Source organism: Rhinolophus ferrumequinum, chromosome X (genome assembly GCF_004115265.2).
Source record: "Rhinolophus ferrumequinum isolate MPI-CBG mRhiFer1 chromosome X, mRhiFer1_v1.p, whole genome shotgun sequence".
Taxonomy (NCBI): domain Eukaryota; kingdom Metazoa; phylum Chordata; class Mammalia; order Chiroptera; family Rhinolophidae; genus Rhinolophus; species Rhinolophus ferrumequinum.
In genome coordinates this window covers 45,757,101-45,775,641 of record NC_046284.1, presented here as the reverse complement: position 1 = coordinate 45,775,641, position 18,541 = coordinate 45,757,101, and the positions used below count along the sequence as shown (strand labels likewise).

General features: G+C 36.5%; 1 protein-coding gene across 6 annotated transcripts in view; it reads left to right on the top strand.

The window, feature by feature from the left end:
• Positions 1-18,541, top strand: part of COL4A5 (collagen type IV alpha 5 chain) — a 370,566-nt gene that overhangs the window by 284,008 nt on the left and 68,017 nt on the right. For 4 of the 6 annotated variants that reach the window (XM_033112875.1, XM_033112869.1, XM_033112893.1 and 1 more), the window contains exons 39-41: positions 346-523; positions 2,684-2,798; positions 3,140-3,312. In XM_033112875.1, coding sequence (XP_032968766.1) covers positions 346-523; positions 2,684-2,798; positions 3,140-3,312 — 466 coding nt within the window. Of the gene's footprint in view, positions 1-345; positions 524-2,683; positions 2,799-3,139; positions 3,313-10,864; positions 11,620-18,541 lie in introns of those variants that run through there. The other 2 variants (XM_033112912.1, XM_033112902.1) reach the window with 1 other exon arrangement.

Below are 18,541 nucleotides of genomic sequence, written 5' to 3'. Positions count from 1 at the left end.
CTGATATGATATTCTAAGGAATCAATATGTGCCCTTCACTTGTCTACAATAAATTATCCAATATTCTTCATAAGACACCATTATTTTTAAGATGTAGCACCAGTTTGAAAACAGTGTTTGGGGAACATATGAGCTACCACAATAAATGTTTACACAAATTGTAAGCTATATCCTGATTTTTAAAATGTTAAAATATAAGTAAATGTGCATCTTATAATTGAAGAATTAAAGTATATTTGTTATCTAAGAAATGTGGGCAAGTTTTTCTTTGAAAGGCTGTTTGTTAGTGTTTTAGATGAAACTGAAGTATCATCATGATGCAGTCCTTCATCTTTTTCTACCTAGGAACAGCCGGCAGCTGCCTTCGTCGCTTCAGTACCATGCCTTTCATGTTCTGCAACATCAATAATGTTTGCAACTTTGCTTCAAGAAATGACTATTCTTATTGGCTCTCCACTCCAGAGCCCATGCCAATGAACATGGAGCCCCTGAAAGGCCAGAGCATCCAGCCATTCATTAGTCGGTGAGACATTGGTATAGCTTTGACTTATACCAATCCCCAATTAGTTTAGCTAGTCAGAAATGAGTCCAAAGCTAATAATCTGGTCATACTCCTGGGTTAGGTAGAACAGAAGTGCCTTTGTAATAGTCAATTCAGTATTTAGTTTGACCCATGTTTATTGATGGCCTGCTTTTGACCAAGCCCCATGATAGGCATAGAGTAATAATATACAAAGAGCTTACAGTCTAGTCATTCAGCAAATATAGGTAAATTAATCTAAAATATATCAAGCTTGAGCCAAGTGCCATAATACATCTAATAAAATGTTATGAAAGCATAGGGAAAGGGATGTTTAATTCCAACTGGAGAGAACCGGGATGACTATATGGAAGAAATGCGCTTTGAACTGGTTAGTCCTTGAAGAATGGAAGGACTTGAGACACAGGCAATTATAGGGGAAAAGACATACTAGGCAGAGAACATGGGAATAGGTATTAGATTGATGTGTTTAGAATGTAGTTTATAAAGGTTTGCATAGGGAGGAGAGATTGGATAGTTAGCTTAAACCCTGATGGTAGAAGACTTTCAGTGTCAGATTTTAGTTTGTAATTTATTTGGTATATAATGGGGATCCCTGAAAAGTTTTTGAGCCTCACATCAGAGAAGATTACAGAGCCATTCGTGTGTAACATGAATTACAGAGGGGATAGTCCTGAGTTAGAGAGATCAGTTAGATTAAAGGTATTGCTGTAATCCTGGTAGGAGTAGATTGGAACTCTCAGTGGGGGACATGTATAACGTTGATAAAATAAGGTAGGATTTGGCAGTTGGGAAGGAAGAAGTGATAGCTAAAGTTTGGAGCATGAGTAACTAAAGAAGGTTGTACCATTAAAACAGATATCCTAGAGTTTTGCCACATTAGAACCATAGTTTTTTTTTTTTTCCTTTTGATTAGTGTTGACTTTAAAATTTATTATTTTTATTTCTCAATTATAGTTGACATTCAGTATTATTTTATATTAGTTTCAAGTGTACAGCGTAGTGGTTAGGCATACATATTTTACGAAATGATATTCCCATTTAGTGTGGTACCATCTGACACCATGCATAGTTATTACTTTTTTTTTTAGTTTTTATTTATTGACAATATTCTTTATGCTGTACTTTACATCCCTGTGAATTAGAACCCTGTTTAACTTGATCTCCTAGGCGTAGTAGATATTGCCATTTTCATTCAGATCATGACCCAATTTATTTAGGAATCCAGTAACCATAAACGATAAGCTAGTGGAAAATCTAGTTTATTTGACATTGAATATAATGGTTAAACCTAGTCCAGCCTCTCTTAGTAACAAATTCAGGGTGCGTTTTTAAATGCATTTGCCCGAATCCTTTTTGTGTGATTTTTGTCTGTTCCAACTCTTGGGAATGAAAGGTCCCCTAAAGGTATTTCCTATTTTGTAGATAAACTTTGCCAAATTGATTCAGCATTTTTAAAATGTTCCCCCATTTTCTTTAACTTATTGTGGTAACAATGGTTAGTAAAATTACATGGGTTTCCTCATGTTTTTTTATTAAAGATTTGGTACACTCTGTTGTATTTACTCTGCTACTGTTTTACTTGATTTTATAGATTTAAGCCACATCTCCAAGTGCCTGGGTACCTGCCCGGCATTCTGGATATGTAGTACTTCTCCAGATAGGCCGAATAGTTAATAAACATCCTTTGGACCAAAAATAATGGATAGTTTTGAGAAAGTGCCAGTTCCAGTTTACTAGACATTGTTCTTGCCACAGTTTCAGCATTGCTAAATGTCTACCTTCCAGTTGGGCACTTTGACAGCAAACAGTATGTACAATACACTAAGCCAAACTCTTAGAGCAGTTATGGCAATGACTATATCAAGTATGAATTTAGGGCAGATTGGAAAATGGAAATGCTATATCAGTGATTCTGTAGTTTCTTGAAAAAAGCTTAGTTTTCATTTATAACTTTATTGTATATATTGGGAGACAGGGTTTATGCAAAAGCAATTCTCAAAGTGCATTTTCTCCTCCTTTTCTGAGCATTAAATACACCTTAATGGGCTTCTATACCAGGAAGGCTTCCAAAGAAGAGGGGCTGCTATTTCCCACATACTCACTCTGTAGATTGTGTTCCCTTTCCCTTTCCTTTACTAGGTGTGCAGTGTGCGAAGCTCCAGCTGTGGTGATTGCAGTTCACAGTCAGACCATCCAGATTCCTCGTTGTCCTCAGGGATGGGATTCTCTCTGGATTGGTTATTCCTTCATGATGGTAAGAAACACTTCCTTGTTTTTGTCATCATAGCTGACTATCCACCGTATCTACATTTCTTCCCAATGTGAAGAATCCCAGTCATTTGCATAGTAAGAAGCTTGACCTCAAATAGCTGCTGTCCAAGCACTGTGTTCCCCCTTACACATTTTCTAGAACGCATTTTTATTATCTTGTTGCTTTTGTTGAGTACCCTTGGGGTGGGCACTATTCTCTTTCCTCTGACCTTAGTTCCTTCACTGGATTTGAATTTTTGGCCAATTTTGGCACATATCTTTGGGTATCCACTAAGGTATTATAACACATGGGCATTGTGGCACATTTTTCCTTGTCTTTTCTAGCACACAAGTGCAGGGGCAGAGGGCTCAGGTCAAGCCCTGGCCTCCCCTGGTTCCTGTTTGGAAGAGTTTCGTTCAGCTCCCTTCATTGAATGCCATGGGCGGGGTACCTGCAATTATTATGCCAACTCCTACAGCTTTTGGCTGGCAACTGTAGATGTGTCAGACATGTTCAGGTAAGGTGCTTATGCCTTTAGTTTTCTTTAGGTCCTTAGCTTCCTTCAGAAATGCTAGGGAAAAGAGAGGCAATCCGTGGATGGGTATTACCAACAAATGTTAGGAGTTCAGTGAACTGTGTCCTCTATTCTTGCTTGTTCTCCTCATATACCTGACTCAGATCAGAAAAACAAACTTAGCTAATAGGTACATGTGATTTGAGATGACTCGGTGGTAATTCTTCAATAGCAAAACAGACAAAGCAAGCAAAGGTCATGTGACCTGCACAATTACAAGTGAGCAGCTGTTCAGCTAGATTGAGGCCATCCAGAAATTGAAGCTATAATCTGTGCTCCGTCCAGTGAACTATTTTCCCAAGATGTTTTCAAGCCTCTCATCTAAGCATTTAAATCAGTGAAACCACATATAACACATTTACCTCAGGATACTTTGATCTAATGGATTTTTTCTCAGTTTAAATGTATTTTTATATCTTGCTTCTTTTGAATCATAATTACTTAATATTTCTAAATGAACACAGTTTAAAGATTACATGTAACTTATTTTTTCATTCAAGAGATGTTTTCTTTTTCATTAAATTTATTGGGGTGACCTTGGTTAGTAAAATTATGTTTCAATTGTACAATTCTATAATACATTACCTATATATTTGCATACTGTGTTCACCACCCAGAATCAGTTTTCCTTCCAACACTGTATATTTGACCCCCTTTTCCCTCTTCTACCATCCCCCCTGCTTCCTTACCCTCTGATAATCACTAAACTGTTGTCTATAAGTGGTGTCTGTAAGTTTTTGTTTCTAAACTGGTGTCTGTAAGTTTTTGTTTCTTCATTTGTTCGTTTGTTGCTTTCAGTTTTATGTCTCACATAGGAGTGAAGTCATATGGTTCTGGATTTTTTCTGCCTCACTTATTTCACTTGGCATGATAATCTCAAGGCTCATCCATGTTGTTGCAAATGGCAGCATTTCATCTTTTCTTGTGGCAGAGTAATACTCCATTGTATGTATGTACCACATCTTCTTTATCCAACCATGCATTGAAGGACACCTTGGTTGTTACTATGTCTTGGCCACGATGAATAATGCTGCAATGAACATAGGGGTACATATATCTTTATGGATAAATGTTTTTAGGTTTTTTGGGTAGATACCCAGAAGAGGGATTGCTAGGTCATATGGTAATTCTATTCTTCATTTTTTGAGGAACCTCCATTCTGTTTCCACAGTAGCTGTACCAATTTACATTCCCCCCAAAAGTGTATGAGGGTTCCTTTTTCTCCACAACCTCTCCAAGACTTGTTATTACATGTCTTGTTGATAATAGCCATTCTACCAGGTGTGACATGATATCTCATTTTGGTTTTGATTTGCATTTCTCTGATGATTAGTGATGTTAAGCGTTTTTTCCTATGTCTATTTGCCATTTGTATGTCCTCTTTGGAGAAATGTCTCTTCAGGTCCTCTGCCCATTTTTTAAACTGGATTGTTTGTTTTTCTTGTTGTTGAGCTATATGAGTTCTTTATATATTTTGGGTATTAGCCCTTCATCTGAGATGTTTTTCACGAATATCTTCTCCCATTCAATTAATTGGTTGCCTCTTTGTTTTGTTGATGGTTTCCTTTGCTGTGCATGATCTTTTTAATTTGATATAGTCCCATTCATTTATTTTAGCTTCTACTTCCCTTGCTTTGAGATCAAATTCATAAAATGCTCTTTGAAACCAAGATCTATAAGTTTAGTACCTATGTTTTCTTCTATGCAGTTTATTGTTTCAGGTCTTATATTTAGGTCTTTGATCCATTTTGAGTTAATTTTGGTACATGGTGACAGATAGCGGTCTAGTTCCATTCTTTTGCATGTGGCTTTCCAATTTTCCCAGCACCATTTATTGAAGGGGCTTTCTTTTCTCCATTGTATGTTTTTGGCTCCTTTGTCAAAAATTACCTGCCCAAATATATGTGGGTTTATTTCTTGGTTTTCAGTTCTATTCCATTGGCCTGTGTGTCTGTTTTTCTGCCAATGCCATGCTGTTGTAATTATTCTCACTTTGTAGTAGAAGCTGAAGTCAGGGAGTATGATACATCCAGCCTTGTTCTTTTTTCTTAGGATTGCTTTGGCTATTTGGGGTCTTACTTGATTCCATACAAATCTGATGAGTTTTCTGTTCTATTTCCTTAAAAAATTCCCTGGGGATTTTGATGGGGATTGCATTAAGTTTATATATTGCTTTGGGTAATATGGCCATTTTAATTATGTGGATTCTTCCCACTATGAATACAGAAAATCTTTCCGTTTCTTTGTGTCTTCTTGTATTTCTTTTAATAATGTCTTGTAGTTTTCAGTGTATAGGTCCTTCACATCCTGTGTTTATTCCCAGGTATTTCATTCTTTTTGTAGCAATGGCAAAAGGAATTGCTTTTTTTTCATTTCTCTTTCTGAAATTTCATTATTAGTATGTAGGAAAGCAGTGGAATTTTGTACATTGATTTTTGTATCCTGCAGCTTTACTATATTTGTTTATTTTTCTAATACTTTTTTTGATGGAGTCTTTGGGGTTTTCTATGTAAAGAATTATGTTGTCGGCAAAAAGTGACAATTTAACTTCTTAATTTCCAATTTGGATGCCTTTTATTTCTTTCTCTTGTTGATTGCTCTGATTAGGATTTCCAATATAATGTTGAAAGGCACTGGTGATAGGGGTCAACCCTGTCTTGTTCCTGATCTTAGAGGAAAAGCTTTCAGTTTTTCACCATTAAGTGTGATATTAGCTAAGGGTCTGTCATATATGGCCTTTATTATGTTGAGGTACTTTCCTTCTATACCCATTTTATTAACTGTTCTAATCATAAATCAATGTTGTATCTTGTCAATGCTTTTTCTGTATTGATTGATATAATCATGTGATTTTTATTCTTTGTCTTATTTATGTGGTGTATCACATTGATCGATTTGCATATGTTGGACCATCCTTGTGCCCCTGGAATGAACCTCACTTGATTGTGATATGTAATATTTTTAATGTATTGTTGTATTTGATTTGCTAGTATTTTGTTAAGGAATTTTTGTTTCTGTAGTCATCAAAGATATTGGTCTGTAGTTTTCTTTTTGTGTGTTATCCTTACCAGGTTTTGGTATCAGGGTGATGTTAACCACATAAAATAAGTTAGAAACTATTGCCTCTTCTTCAATTTCTTGGAAGAGTTTGAGGAGGACATATATTAAATCATATTTGAATGTTTGGTAGAATTCACTAGTGCAGCCATCTGGTCCTGGACTTTTGGTTTTGGGGAGGTTTTCCATGATTGTTTCAATTTCCTTACTATTGATCGATTTAGATTTTCCACTTCTTCGTGATTCAGTCTAGGAAGGCTATATATTTCTAAAATCTTGTCTGTTTCTTCTAGGTTATTGAGTTTGGTGGCATATAGTCCTTCATAGTATTCTCACATGATCCTTTGTATTTCAATGGTGCCCATTGTAACTTCTCTTTCATTTCTGATTTTATTTGTGTCTTTTCACTTTTTTCCTTAGTGAGTCTAGCCAAGGATTTGTCAATTTTATTAATCTTTTCAAAGAACAAATTCTCTGTTGCATTAATATTTTTCTATGGTCTTTTTGTTCTCTATTTCATTTGGTTCTGCTCTAATTTTTATTATTTCCTTCCTTTTGCTGACTTTGGGTTTCATTTGTTCTTCTTTCTCTAGTTCTTTAAGATGTAATGTTAGGTTGCTTACTTGGGAGTTTTCTTGTTTCTCGAGATAGGCCTGTAATGATAAAAATTTCCCTCTTAATACTGCTTTCACCTCATCCCAATAATTATGATATGCTGTATTGCCGTTCTCATTTGATTCCATGTGTCTTTTGATCGCTCCTTTTATTTCTTCTTTGACCCAGTCGTTCTTTAGTAGCATTTTATTTAATCTCCTCGTATTTGTGGTTTTTCCCTCTTTCTTTTCCCAGTTGATCTCCAATTTCAAAGCCTTGCGATCAAAGAATATACTTGGTATGATTTCAGTCTTCTTCAATTTGCTGAGGTTAATTTCATGTCCCAAAATATGGTCTATACTTGAGAATGTTCCATGTACACTAGAAAAGAATGTATAGTCTGGTGTTGTAGGATGAAATGCTCTGTAAATGCCAGTATTGTCTATTTGGTCTAGTGTGTCATTTAAGGCTGATGTTTTCTTATTGATTTTCTGTTTGAATGATCTACCCATGCTGTCAATGGCACGTTTAGGTCACCTACTATAATTGTGTTTTTGTCAGTTTCTCCCTATAGTTCTGTTAGTAGTTGCTTTATATATTTTGATGTCACCTGATTGGGAACATATATATTGATAAGTGTTATGTCTTCTTGTTGTATTGTCCCCTTTATCATTATGGAGTATCCGTCTTTGTCTCTTGTTACCTTTTCTATCCTGAAGTCTGCTTTGTCTGACATAAGTATGGTATTACACCTGGTATTCTCTGACATAAGTATGGTACTACACCTGGTATTCTCTGGATTCCATTTGTTTGGAGTATCATTTTCCACCCTTTCACTTTGAGTCTATATTTGTCCTTGCAGCTGAGATGTGTCTCTTGAAGACATCACGTTTGGTGTTTTTTTGTTTTGATTTTTGTTTTTGTTTTTGTTGTTTGGTCTAATCTGCTACTCTGTGCCCTTTTATTGGTGAGTTCAGTCCACTTACTTTTAGGGTGATTAATTGTTGATATTTCAGGATTTCCTATAGCCATTTTATCTTTTGTTTTCTGATAGCTCAGCATCTCCATTGTTTCTTTGCCTTTGTGTTTCTGTCTGTTATTTTATTTTCATGGTATTCTGTGATTGTTTTTCCCTGTGTTTCTTCTTTTTTATATTATGTGTCTCAGTTCTGGATTTTTTTTTTGGGTGGTTACCATTTTGTTTATGTAAAAGAAAGTTTGATATATACAATAGTCCTTTTTCTTTAGTATGCATCTTATCTTCATTCCCTTTTGCAAATTCAGAAGTTTGCCTCATCCTCTTTATGTTTTTGTTGTCACAAATTATCCCTATTTATTATGTGAGTTCATTTCTGAGTTGCAGTAGTAAATAGTCTTTTCTATTTCTTTTTTTAAAATGTTTTTTCTTCTTTACCCTTTATGTTATATTTAAACGTATAGTGCCCTATTTTGTGTAGGGGTTGCCATTTCCTTCTTCTGTCTGTCTTTTAGTAATCTTACTCATAGTTTTGTATCCTTTTGTCTTTTTGTTTCAGGTCAAATAGCCTCCTTCAGTATTTCCTGTAATATAGGCCTTGTGGTGCAAAATTCCCTATTCTTCTATATATCTGGAAATGTCTTTATTCCTCCTTTATATCTAAAGTATAATGTTGCTGGATATATTGTTTTGGCTGGCAATTTCTCTGTTTCAATAGTTTGAATATTTGATTCCATCCCCTCCTAACTTGTAGAGTTTTTGCTGAAAAATCTGATGATAATTGAATGGCCGTTCCTTTGTAGGTTACTGTTTTCTTTTCCCTGGCTGCCTTGAAAATTTTTTCTTTGTCATCAATTTTTGACAGTTTCAATATAATGTGCCTTAGAGAAGGCCTTTTAGGTTTGAGATAATTAGGTGTTCTGTTTGCTCCTCGGATTTGAGGATCCAGTTCTTTCCATGGTTTGGGAAGTTCTCGTCAACTATTTGTTTGAATAGACTCTCTATGCTCTTCTCTCTTTCTTCTTCTTCTGGTATACCCATTATTCTTATATTGCTCTTTCTGATGGAGTCAGATAGTTCTCATAGAGTTCTTTCATTTCTTTTAACTCTCATGTCTTTCTCTTCTTCCTTCTCTGTCATTTCCAGGTTTCCCTCTTTGATGTCACTGATTTTTTTCCTCCACCTGGTCAGCTCTATTTCCTAAGTTTGCTATTTCATTCTTCATCTCTTTTATTGATTTCTTCAGTTTCAGAATTTTGTTTTTAATTTTCAATTTCTTTAGTATTCATTTTGCTTGTTGTTTTATTTCTGAGTCATTAAATTCCCTATCTGTGTTTTCTTCCATCTCGTTGAGTTTTTTTTAGAACTGCAATCCTGAATTCTCTGTCATTTAAGTTACATATTTCCATATCTTTAAGTTTATTTTCTGGAGATTTCATTTTCTTTCTGATCTACCTTTTTACCTTAGTTATTCATTGTAATTGATGGATTATTTCTCTTCCTGGGCGTCTTTGTGAATGAATTCTGCAGCAGGTTGACATGAAGAGTTCTTTCTTTTGCTTTCTAGTAGGTAATGCTGGAGTGTTTTATTTACTTTTGCCCTATTCCAGTTTCTTGAGGAGGGAGATTTCCTGGGGAGGTGGGTGTCTCCTCTGTGACCAGGTCTCCTTGGTCTCAGGGAACCATCCCTGTGGGAGGATGTGGTATTCGATGGGGTTCTGAGCCCCTGAAATCCCAGTGCTGTCTCTGCAGCCAGATGCAGAGCTGTGGGCCTCAGCAGCCCTGGGTGCCCCCAATGTGATCAGCCACAAAATATGGGGGCAGGATGGGCTGGGAGAGGAAGATCGTGTGTTTGTGGCTTTGTTGTTCTCCAAGTAATGGTGACTGCCAGACCATTGCTGCCTCACCCCAATATCTTCCCCCTTGTCACTGAAATTAGCCACAATGTGCTCCTCCACTCAGGAACTGTCTTTTCAGTTCTCAGGGTTGTAGATATTCTGCTCCTTAATCCAAAACTGCTACCATTTTCTTCTGGGGCCCACTGCTAGCACTGGGAGCGTGTCGGGAAGGCGAGCTCTGGGAGATTGCAGGGGGGCAGCCAGGTTCTGTAGCTTTATTTTCTTCCTATCACTGAGAACCGTCAGACGACAGCTGTCACACTCCTGTATTCATCTTTCCCCGGAGGTGTCTGCCTAAGTCGCCTGGGTTTAGCCATATTGTATGCTGATCAGACAAGCAGGAATACTTGGTTCCACAGAGAGTGCACCTGCAATTTGAATCATCTCCTCCCACAGGACTGCAGTGAGCTGCGGGCTGTGTGTGTTGCCCCCATCTCTGTGCTTCTCACTTCCCTCCTCCCTTATTTGCCCCAATTTGCCACCTTCAGATTTTCAACGTGCAGATCTTTCACATGTGCTTGTGTGTTGCACAGGGATTCCTTTTTTGAATAATAGCTCTTAAACTTGTTGTAACTTCAAGGAGGGAAATCAAGAGGGACCCCTCACGCTGCCATGTTTCTGACGTCATCTCTTACTATTTTTCTTATGTATTATCTTTATTCATTTCTTATATATTATATATTATCATTTATTCATCATCAGTTGCCCAGATCCCCCTCATTTTAGGACTATTAGAAAAATGTATAAGACAAAGAAAGGGAGAGATAAATAGACAAAGGTAAAAGTGGAGTGGAGAAGAGTCACAAAAATACTTTGGTCATACCAGGCACTGCACTAGATCACGTTGCTCAAAAGTTAACCATTCAGTCATCAGAAACACAAAAAGAAGGTTTGGGTGTGAATTTGAACCAATAATAGAATTGAAATACCAGAAAAGACGAATCTGATTGTCTCGTTTCTTATTTCCCAGCAAACCTCAGTCAGAAACACTGAAGGCAGGAGACTTGAGGACACGTATTAGCCGATGTCAAGTGTGCATGAAGAGGACATAACATTTTGAAGAATTCCTTGTGATTTTAAATGTGATATATATATATATATATGTATACATATAAGATTCCCAGGATGCAATGTCTCACTCTCCCCAACTTTACCACTGCTGCCACCAATGGTGCTATTATATATGACCAAGAGAATATGCTGACTAGTTACCATGGAGATTCGTATGTATCTCAGCAATGTGCCAGAGCAAGGTCGCTATTATTTTTCTAAGAAAGAAATAAGTAAATGAATTTACTTTTGGGTCCAGAATGACTTTCTCCAAGGATTATAACATGAAGATTATATATTTTACCCAGTAACTAAAACGGCACGTTAAAAATTCAATTAAGAGAAGAATCACACTGAGTAAAATAAAAGACTGCAGTTTGGGGCAAGAATTATTTTTCATGGTGCTACTAATCCTACTATATCCCAGGTTTTTAATATAAAAGTGTTAAGCTTATTTTGCTGTGTAAGTAAAGAATGTGTATATTGTGTAAACAGTCTTTTAGCTCAAAATGTTGAGTCATTTAGGTGTGACCTGACATGAGTCACTCTTTACAGAAAATGTAGGAAAATCTAGAATACAGACAACAAGATTTTATATCCATGTTTATCAAAGAGAGAGAAAGAATTTATATTATTGCATCGTTACTACTGAGAATAAATTTATTTTGATTTTTATCCCCTAAGTTCTTATTTGACTTTTTCAATATAGGTCATTTTTAGTCACTTAAATCATCATTTTAAATGTTTATGTTACATGCCAAATTATATCTAATGTAGTAATTTGTCTACTATTATATTCTCCAAGACACTTTTAATACCAGATGCCTCCAGTTTCAGTGTTTCTTACATCTTTTGTTCATCCCTGACCAAGCAAAGTTCTCCCAAATAATTTTGAGACACAAAAAAATATACAAAAAAAATTGATGATTCTTTTCCCTGTGCTTCTTATGTAAGAATTATTCTCCTGTGGTCTCTGCTTATACAAGAACTGGGAAGACAAATACTTGGTTAGGCTTCTCTCTTCAATTACAAAGCCAATTGTTGTTTCTTATTCTTTTTTATTCTAAACATTTTATTATAAATAGTCATAGAATACCTTATTTCCCTAGCTGTCATCTTCTCAATGTTTTTTAACTCACCAATATCAATTTGATTAAAGATATCATCTGTTATAAGGATGGTTTGTTGTGTATCTCTTCAGCCTCTGTGGCAAAATCTGCTCATTGACAGATGGGCTACACATCTGTACATCAACAAGTAGTCCCTTCTCAGAGAATCATTTAGAGCAATTCTAAACCAAAAGAGGTTTCTGCGGAAACCTCCGATTGCTGCAATCACTCCGATTGCTGCTACAAAACATACAGTAATATAAACTTTTCAATGAAGAAAATAACCCACTGTAAGGTATTTTTGAGATAATAAATTTATTAATAACATTGTGTTGATGGCTGAGAAAGGAAGCAGAAGTACCTTCTATTTGAGGAAGAATTCATTAATAATGTGTAAAGCAGAGTAGTGAGTTATAATGAACACATGTAGCTCTCTAAAATAGTTGAGGACTTGCTGAAAGTAAGAGGCATTGAAAGCCTCTATAATAAAATTTGTGATGTAGCTAAAAGGTAAAACAACCCCTGAGAATTTTAGGCCCTGATATGAACTCAATCTAAAACTTAGAGTCTATAGTAGTAAAAGTTAGGTTCTAAACAATAGTAATTAACTAATAATACTATTGATTTCAAAGCCAGCCAATTGCAAATTCTAACTTTATTTTCCCATGTAGCCACATGCATGAAAACACTAATGGGTAATTGTAAATGAAAATGCCATATTACATCCCAGAGTTTTTTCTACATGCTGTACACTTAAAGGTTCTTCCTTGAGTTACAGTCACAAACACTAATTCCAGAGATTTTGCTATGTGTAGCTTTCCCTTTCATTTTTATTTGGTTGAAAACTTTGCCTCAAAAAGGACCTCATAACATTTTAATAGTGGCATGTGCAACTAATCTATGTGGTTCCTAAAACCCCTAACTATCCCCCGCTCTGCTGTGTTGTTTAAAGTACGTGAACCCAATCCGTTCTAGGACCTTATGGTTGTTTACCCTCCCTTGCCACTGAATATTCAAAGATTATTCTTGATGTAGCTGCTCTAGTAGTTATCTACAGTGAGTTTTAAAGTCATAAAATTAATGATTTTCCCACATAGGCAGGCAATGAATGAGCTGTTTTGCTTAATCAGATACAAATAGTTATTACATGTACCAACCAATTGATTTTACATATATATAAATATATATAAATTTTATATATGTAATTATATAAACAAATATATAATTATATAAATATATAAATATATAAATAAACAAATATATATATATAATTATATAAACAAATATATATATATATATATATATATATATATATATATATATATATATATATATATCACACACTCACTCACATGCCATGTTGGTGTCACACTCATCACTTCCGAGCTTCTAAAAGAGGTTTTATTGGACCTCTTGTGGTTGTACTGTGTCTTTTCTTACTTGGCCAAATTTGAAAAACGCTTTCCATTTCTTGTGGTGCCAATGAGGTTCTTTGCCTCAATTGGCATGTTTAATTGAAAACTCACTGCCAAGCCATCAGAAGTTTATTCATATGTTAATCACAAGAGGGCACTATTGCCTATAAAAATAAGTCAGCATGTGCAATGATTTGCTGAGGTCATTATAGATGGTGGTTGTGGAGCTGTCTAACGCCCTGCCTCCAGATTCCTTGTTTTAAGCTTCATGTATTCTTTCATCCTTACAAAGATCAATAGCAAGTATTTTAAGAGGTTGCCTAGTTTCCCAATGTCTGCATCCAAAATAAGGGACAGCTATGCTGTCAAAGATTCTCTTAAGAGCCTGATTAGGAGTTGGCTCTGGTAGTACTTCCCATGTCTGTCAACACAGAAGCAAAAAGCAGTCACTTTTGTTTGGTCAGGACTTCAATTGGATTCTTTAACGGAGACTCTTTGTTCTCAGGAAGGACTATAAACACCTTCATCCCTAGGCAGCTCTAAAAATAAATTGAATCCTATTTTAAAGTCATGTGTCATTTTCATTTTAGAGCACTGGTTTCTAGAGTATATTCAGGATGTTTGGAAGGTTTGTGTGGTGGAAATACTCATAAATTGGAACACAGAAGGAATAAATCTGGATAGGCCAGTCTCTCAAGTTCCACGGTAACAAATGTTCATTAGCTGTAGGGTACTATGATAGCAACCCAAAATCAACACCACCAGAAAGATACCTGTATTTCCAAGAGGATATATGCTATTTGATCTTTGACTACCAAATCTTACTAATTCTAGGCCAGGCCAGGATAGATCATTGGGCTTTTGCCAGCAGTAGCTGTCTGGAGGAAGCTGGTTCACCAACCTGTTCCCTAACACATGGATAGGCTAACATCACATTTATGTAAGCTTATTTCTGTATTTCTCTGAGTGGACAGCATGCCCAGCCCCTGAACCTAAAGGGTAACAAATTGCTGACATCCCACCAATTTATGCCAGATATGTTTTATTCTCCTTCAGATTCACATGGAATTCTTCACCCTGCTTTCTGCCCTAGACGATTGCTGTGCTCTCTGGCTTCTGGTTTGGTTCAACCAATGGGATACCCCAGCAGTATAGCAGAGTGAGGGACAGACTGAGGTTAGCGTATTTATGTTCATGGGGCCTATGGGTTCACCTCAGGTTGACTTGTGCTCCACAGTTGAATGTTCTTGCTCCTCTGAAGATGACCTGCTCTTCTTGATGAACTCCCCCTCTGATTCCTGTAACCTCTTTCTTCTCACCTCTTCAGGTGTTTGTTTATGATGATAAGTCTGCTGCTGCTGTGCTGCTAGCCCTGGATTCCTGCACTACCTTTCAGTGTTTCCCTTCCATACCACCTATATGCTTCTAATTAAACTCTCCTCAGATTATCCTAATTTAAGTGTGTTGTCCATTGGCTGTTGATACCCTGACAAATGCACAACTGCTTCTAGTTTCCAAATTTTAGTAGAGGTGCTTTATTCTATTTGTGGCAAAATGAGGATGAATTGATAAAACTGAAATGCATGTTAGCATCTTCCACTTAGAACTGAGAGATAGGCCAGCAGAAATATGACTTAATAGCACTTACTCCAAGACCTAGTATACCAAGCTTTATTGGAAGCTGTGTTCCAATGTTCTTAGGGTGAAATGAAGCAAAGTAAGTTCATTATGATAGTAAATTATTTAGCTTTTTCTAAATATTGGCCTACTGGATCTCTAAAGAATGCATTTTGACCTCACCTCAGGTGGTCATTTGGCGTGTTCCATCCTACTCCAAATCTCAGTTGCCTCATTGGCAGAATAGATTCTAAGCACCAATAACTGATGTCTGAAAACTAAAGAAGGAGAACTCCTAGTAGTGCTACTTCCACCAGAGAAATCTACCAAGTCAGGTATACATTTCTGTGGTCAGTAAAAAACCCAAAGTGTTACTAGACCAAGAAATTAAGGCAACTTAAGGCACCTAAAACAAGTGGTTTTCTAGCCTCAAGAGCTTCTGTGAAAGGTGAACCTGCAGAAGTACTTCAGATCTGCTTCCCTTTGGTTCATCGAGGGAACCAGAGTGAATGCTTAGACTGGAGATTATGGAAGATGGAACAGGCTCTCACACCAAAGGCAGTCTGTGACTACTTGCTAATTTCAAATGAGGCCACATGGAGTCTACCAGGAAGTGCATAGCCTTTCATTTAAAGTCAAATCATTTTCTGGTCTATTTCTTTGAGGCCAGTAAAGTGCTTGCTATTGCCAATCTAGCACAACCACAATGGTAAACCAGATGTCAGATCTCTGTGATTTTTGTCTAACACAATAATTTGAACTTTGTTTGAACTCTAAGGAAGATTACCTCTGACGCCTCAGTAACAGCAGGAGTAACATCTTACATTTATAAAGTTCTCATTCAAATGCCATTCTACACACAACACTTCATCTGAGTGTAAACAACCCTGATACAGTCAAACAGAGCAAGATCTCCATTTTACAGATGCAAAAGCTGAACCTTAGAATGTAACTTTCTCAAGGTCAGAAGACAAGTTACTAAGTTCTGTTTCACTCAAAATCTAATAACTTTCTAGTCATGAAGATGCCTACATCAAAAAACTTGGAATCCTCTGTGTTGGAGATACTTGACACTACAGGTATCTCTGCCTCATGAGAAGTAGTAAGCTGCATGTTTTGGAAACCTTTGTTCCCAGTCAAGGATGAGCATTTTTCCCAGCACCATCGAAGTACCAGAGACACTTTAGAATTAGCCTTTGCACACAGGGGACTTACAGTGAATCCACTGTACCTCAGGATACTCTTGTCTGTCTATAGCTAAAGAAAACCTTTTGAGTCTGGCCTGGTGCCCACCTTATCTGAGCTTCTTCAGAGATCTTAAATCCAGATGAACTCCTGGAATTTGAATGCTCTGTCCTGCAAACCCTCCAGTGCTACTAGTGTCCAAGTAAGGACCAGTGTATCTTGGTTGTTATGCAATCTGAAATCATGTAGGTAACTATTGTAGACAATGCAGAAAGTACTGCGTGGAGGGAAAATTTATTTAGTTCCAAAAGGAGAGTTTGTTATATTTCATTTACATTAATATACAAAAACACACAGAGGAGCAACTTGAGTTTGTTAACTACTGGTATAACCTCCATTGGTCATGTTTCACATGCAGTAGCTTTCCTTATTTGGCTCCCTTCAGCAAAAATTTAGGCTCGGAATCAGATGACCAAGCATCAAGCCAATTGGGCCAAAAAGTATGTGGTTATTTATCAGATTAGAGAGGCAGGAAAGGTTAAAGACAAGTTAGAAAGCATCTAAGCGGAAATAGCGCCCTGCTTATAGTAATCAGTATAGTAAGAAGCCAGGCTTTGAGATTACTGGGTTTAAATACGTTCTTAAATTGACCATGTACTTTCAGATATGGAGCCCGTGCCCACCCTAAGGCCAGCAGCAATGCAGAAAACTCCCCCCACCCCATGGAGTAGAAAAAAATAACAGCCTCAAGCCATTTTCATAAATAAATCTTTCTCCTGCACTGAGAAACCAGTATTTTCTTTTGTCCTCTCTGAACAAGCAGAAGCAGCCAAGGGCACATGAAAATGTGCTAAAGCTTTTCTCCTTGCAGCTCTATCAGTTTTTGCTTCATCTATTTTGAATATCTGTTATTAGGTAAATATTTATGACTTATGCATAAATATTTATGACTTTTATGTCCTCCCCATAAAACGATCTCTTTATCATGATAATGGTAACATAGTAAAGAAAATGTTAATATTCTTTGCTCTGAAATCTACATATATAGCAAAATATCCATCCAGGTTTCTTTTTTTTTAATTTATTGGGGTGACAATTATTACTAAAATTACATAGATTTCAGGTGTACAATTCTGTATTACATTACCTACAAATCCCACTGTGTGTTCACCACCCGGAGTCAGTTCTCCTTCCATCACTATATATTTGATCCCCCTTACCCTCATCTCCCACCCCCCACCCCCCTTACCCTCTGGTAACCACTAAACTATTGTCTGTGTCTATGAGTTCTTGTTTCTCATTTGTTTGTCTTGTTCTTTTGTTGTTTTGTTACTTTGTGTTAATATTCATATGGTATATTTTTTCCATCATTTTACTTTTAATCTATTTCTGTCTTTATATTTGAAGTGCATTTCTTGTAGGCAGCATATAGTTGGATCTTGTTTTCTTATACAATCTAACAATATTTGCCTTTTAGTAGACCATATTAAATGTGGTTAGGTTTAACATCATCACCTTGTATTTGTTTTCTATCTGTGCTGTTTGTAGTTTGTTCACTTTTTAATGCCCTGGTTTAGATTGAGTATTTTTCTGATTCCATTTTATCTTATGTGTGGCATATTCACTATAACATTTTGTTTGATTAATTTGGTGACTGCCTTAAGGTTTAGGGATATGTATTTAAGCTATCACAATTCAAGTTATATAATACCACTTCATGTATGCTTTTAAAATGTTACAATAGGGGCGGCCAGATGGCTCAGTTGTTTAGAGCACAAGCTCTGAACGACAGGGATGCCGGTTCGATTCTCGCATGGGCCAGTGAGCTGCGCCCTCCACAACTAGATTGAAGGACAACAACTTGGAGCTGATGGGCCCTGGAGAAACACACTGTGCCCCAATATTCCCCAATAAATTTTTTTTAAATGTTACAATAGTATACTTTCAATTCTCCCCTCCTGATCTCTGTTCTATTATTTTCATACACTGTAGCTTTAATATGTTATAGACATTGTCATTATTTTTGTTTAAACAGTACATTCTCTTTTTTATTTTATATAACTCGCATACCATAAAATTCAGCCTGTCAAAAGTACGTAACTATTATTAGTATATTCACAAAGCTACGCAACCATCATCACTATCAAATTCCAGAACATTGTTATCACCCCAAAAAGAAAACCCATACCCATGAGCAATGACTCCCTGTCCTCTTTCTGCCATTTTCCCTTACCTCCAGCCTTAGACAGCCATTTTTTTCCTCTAAATATT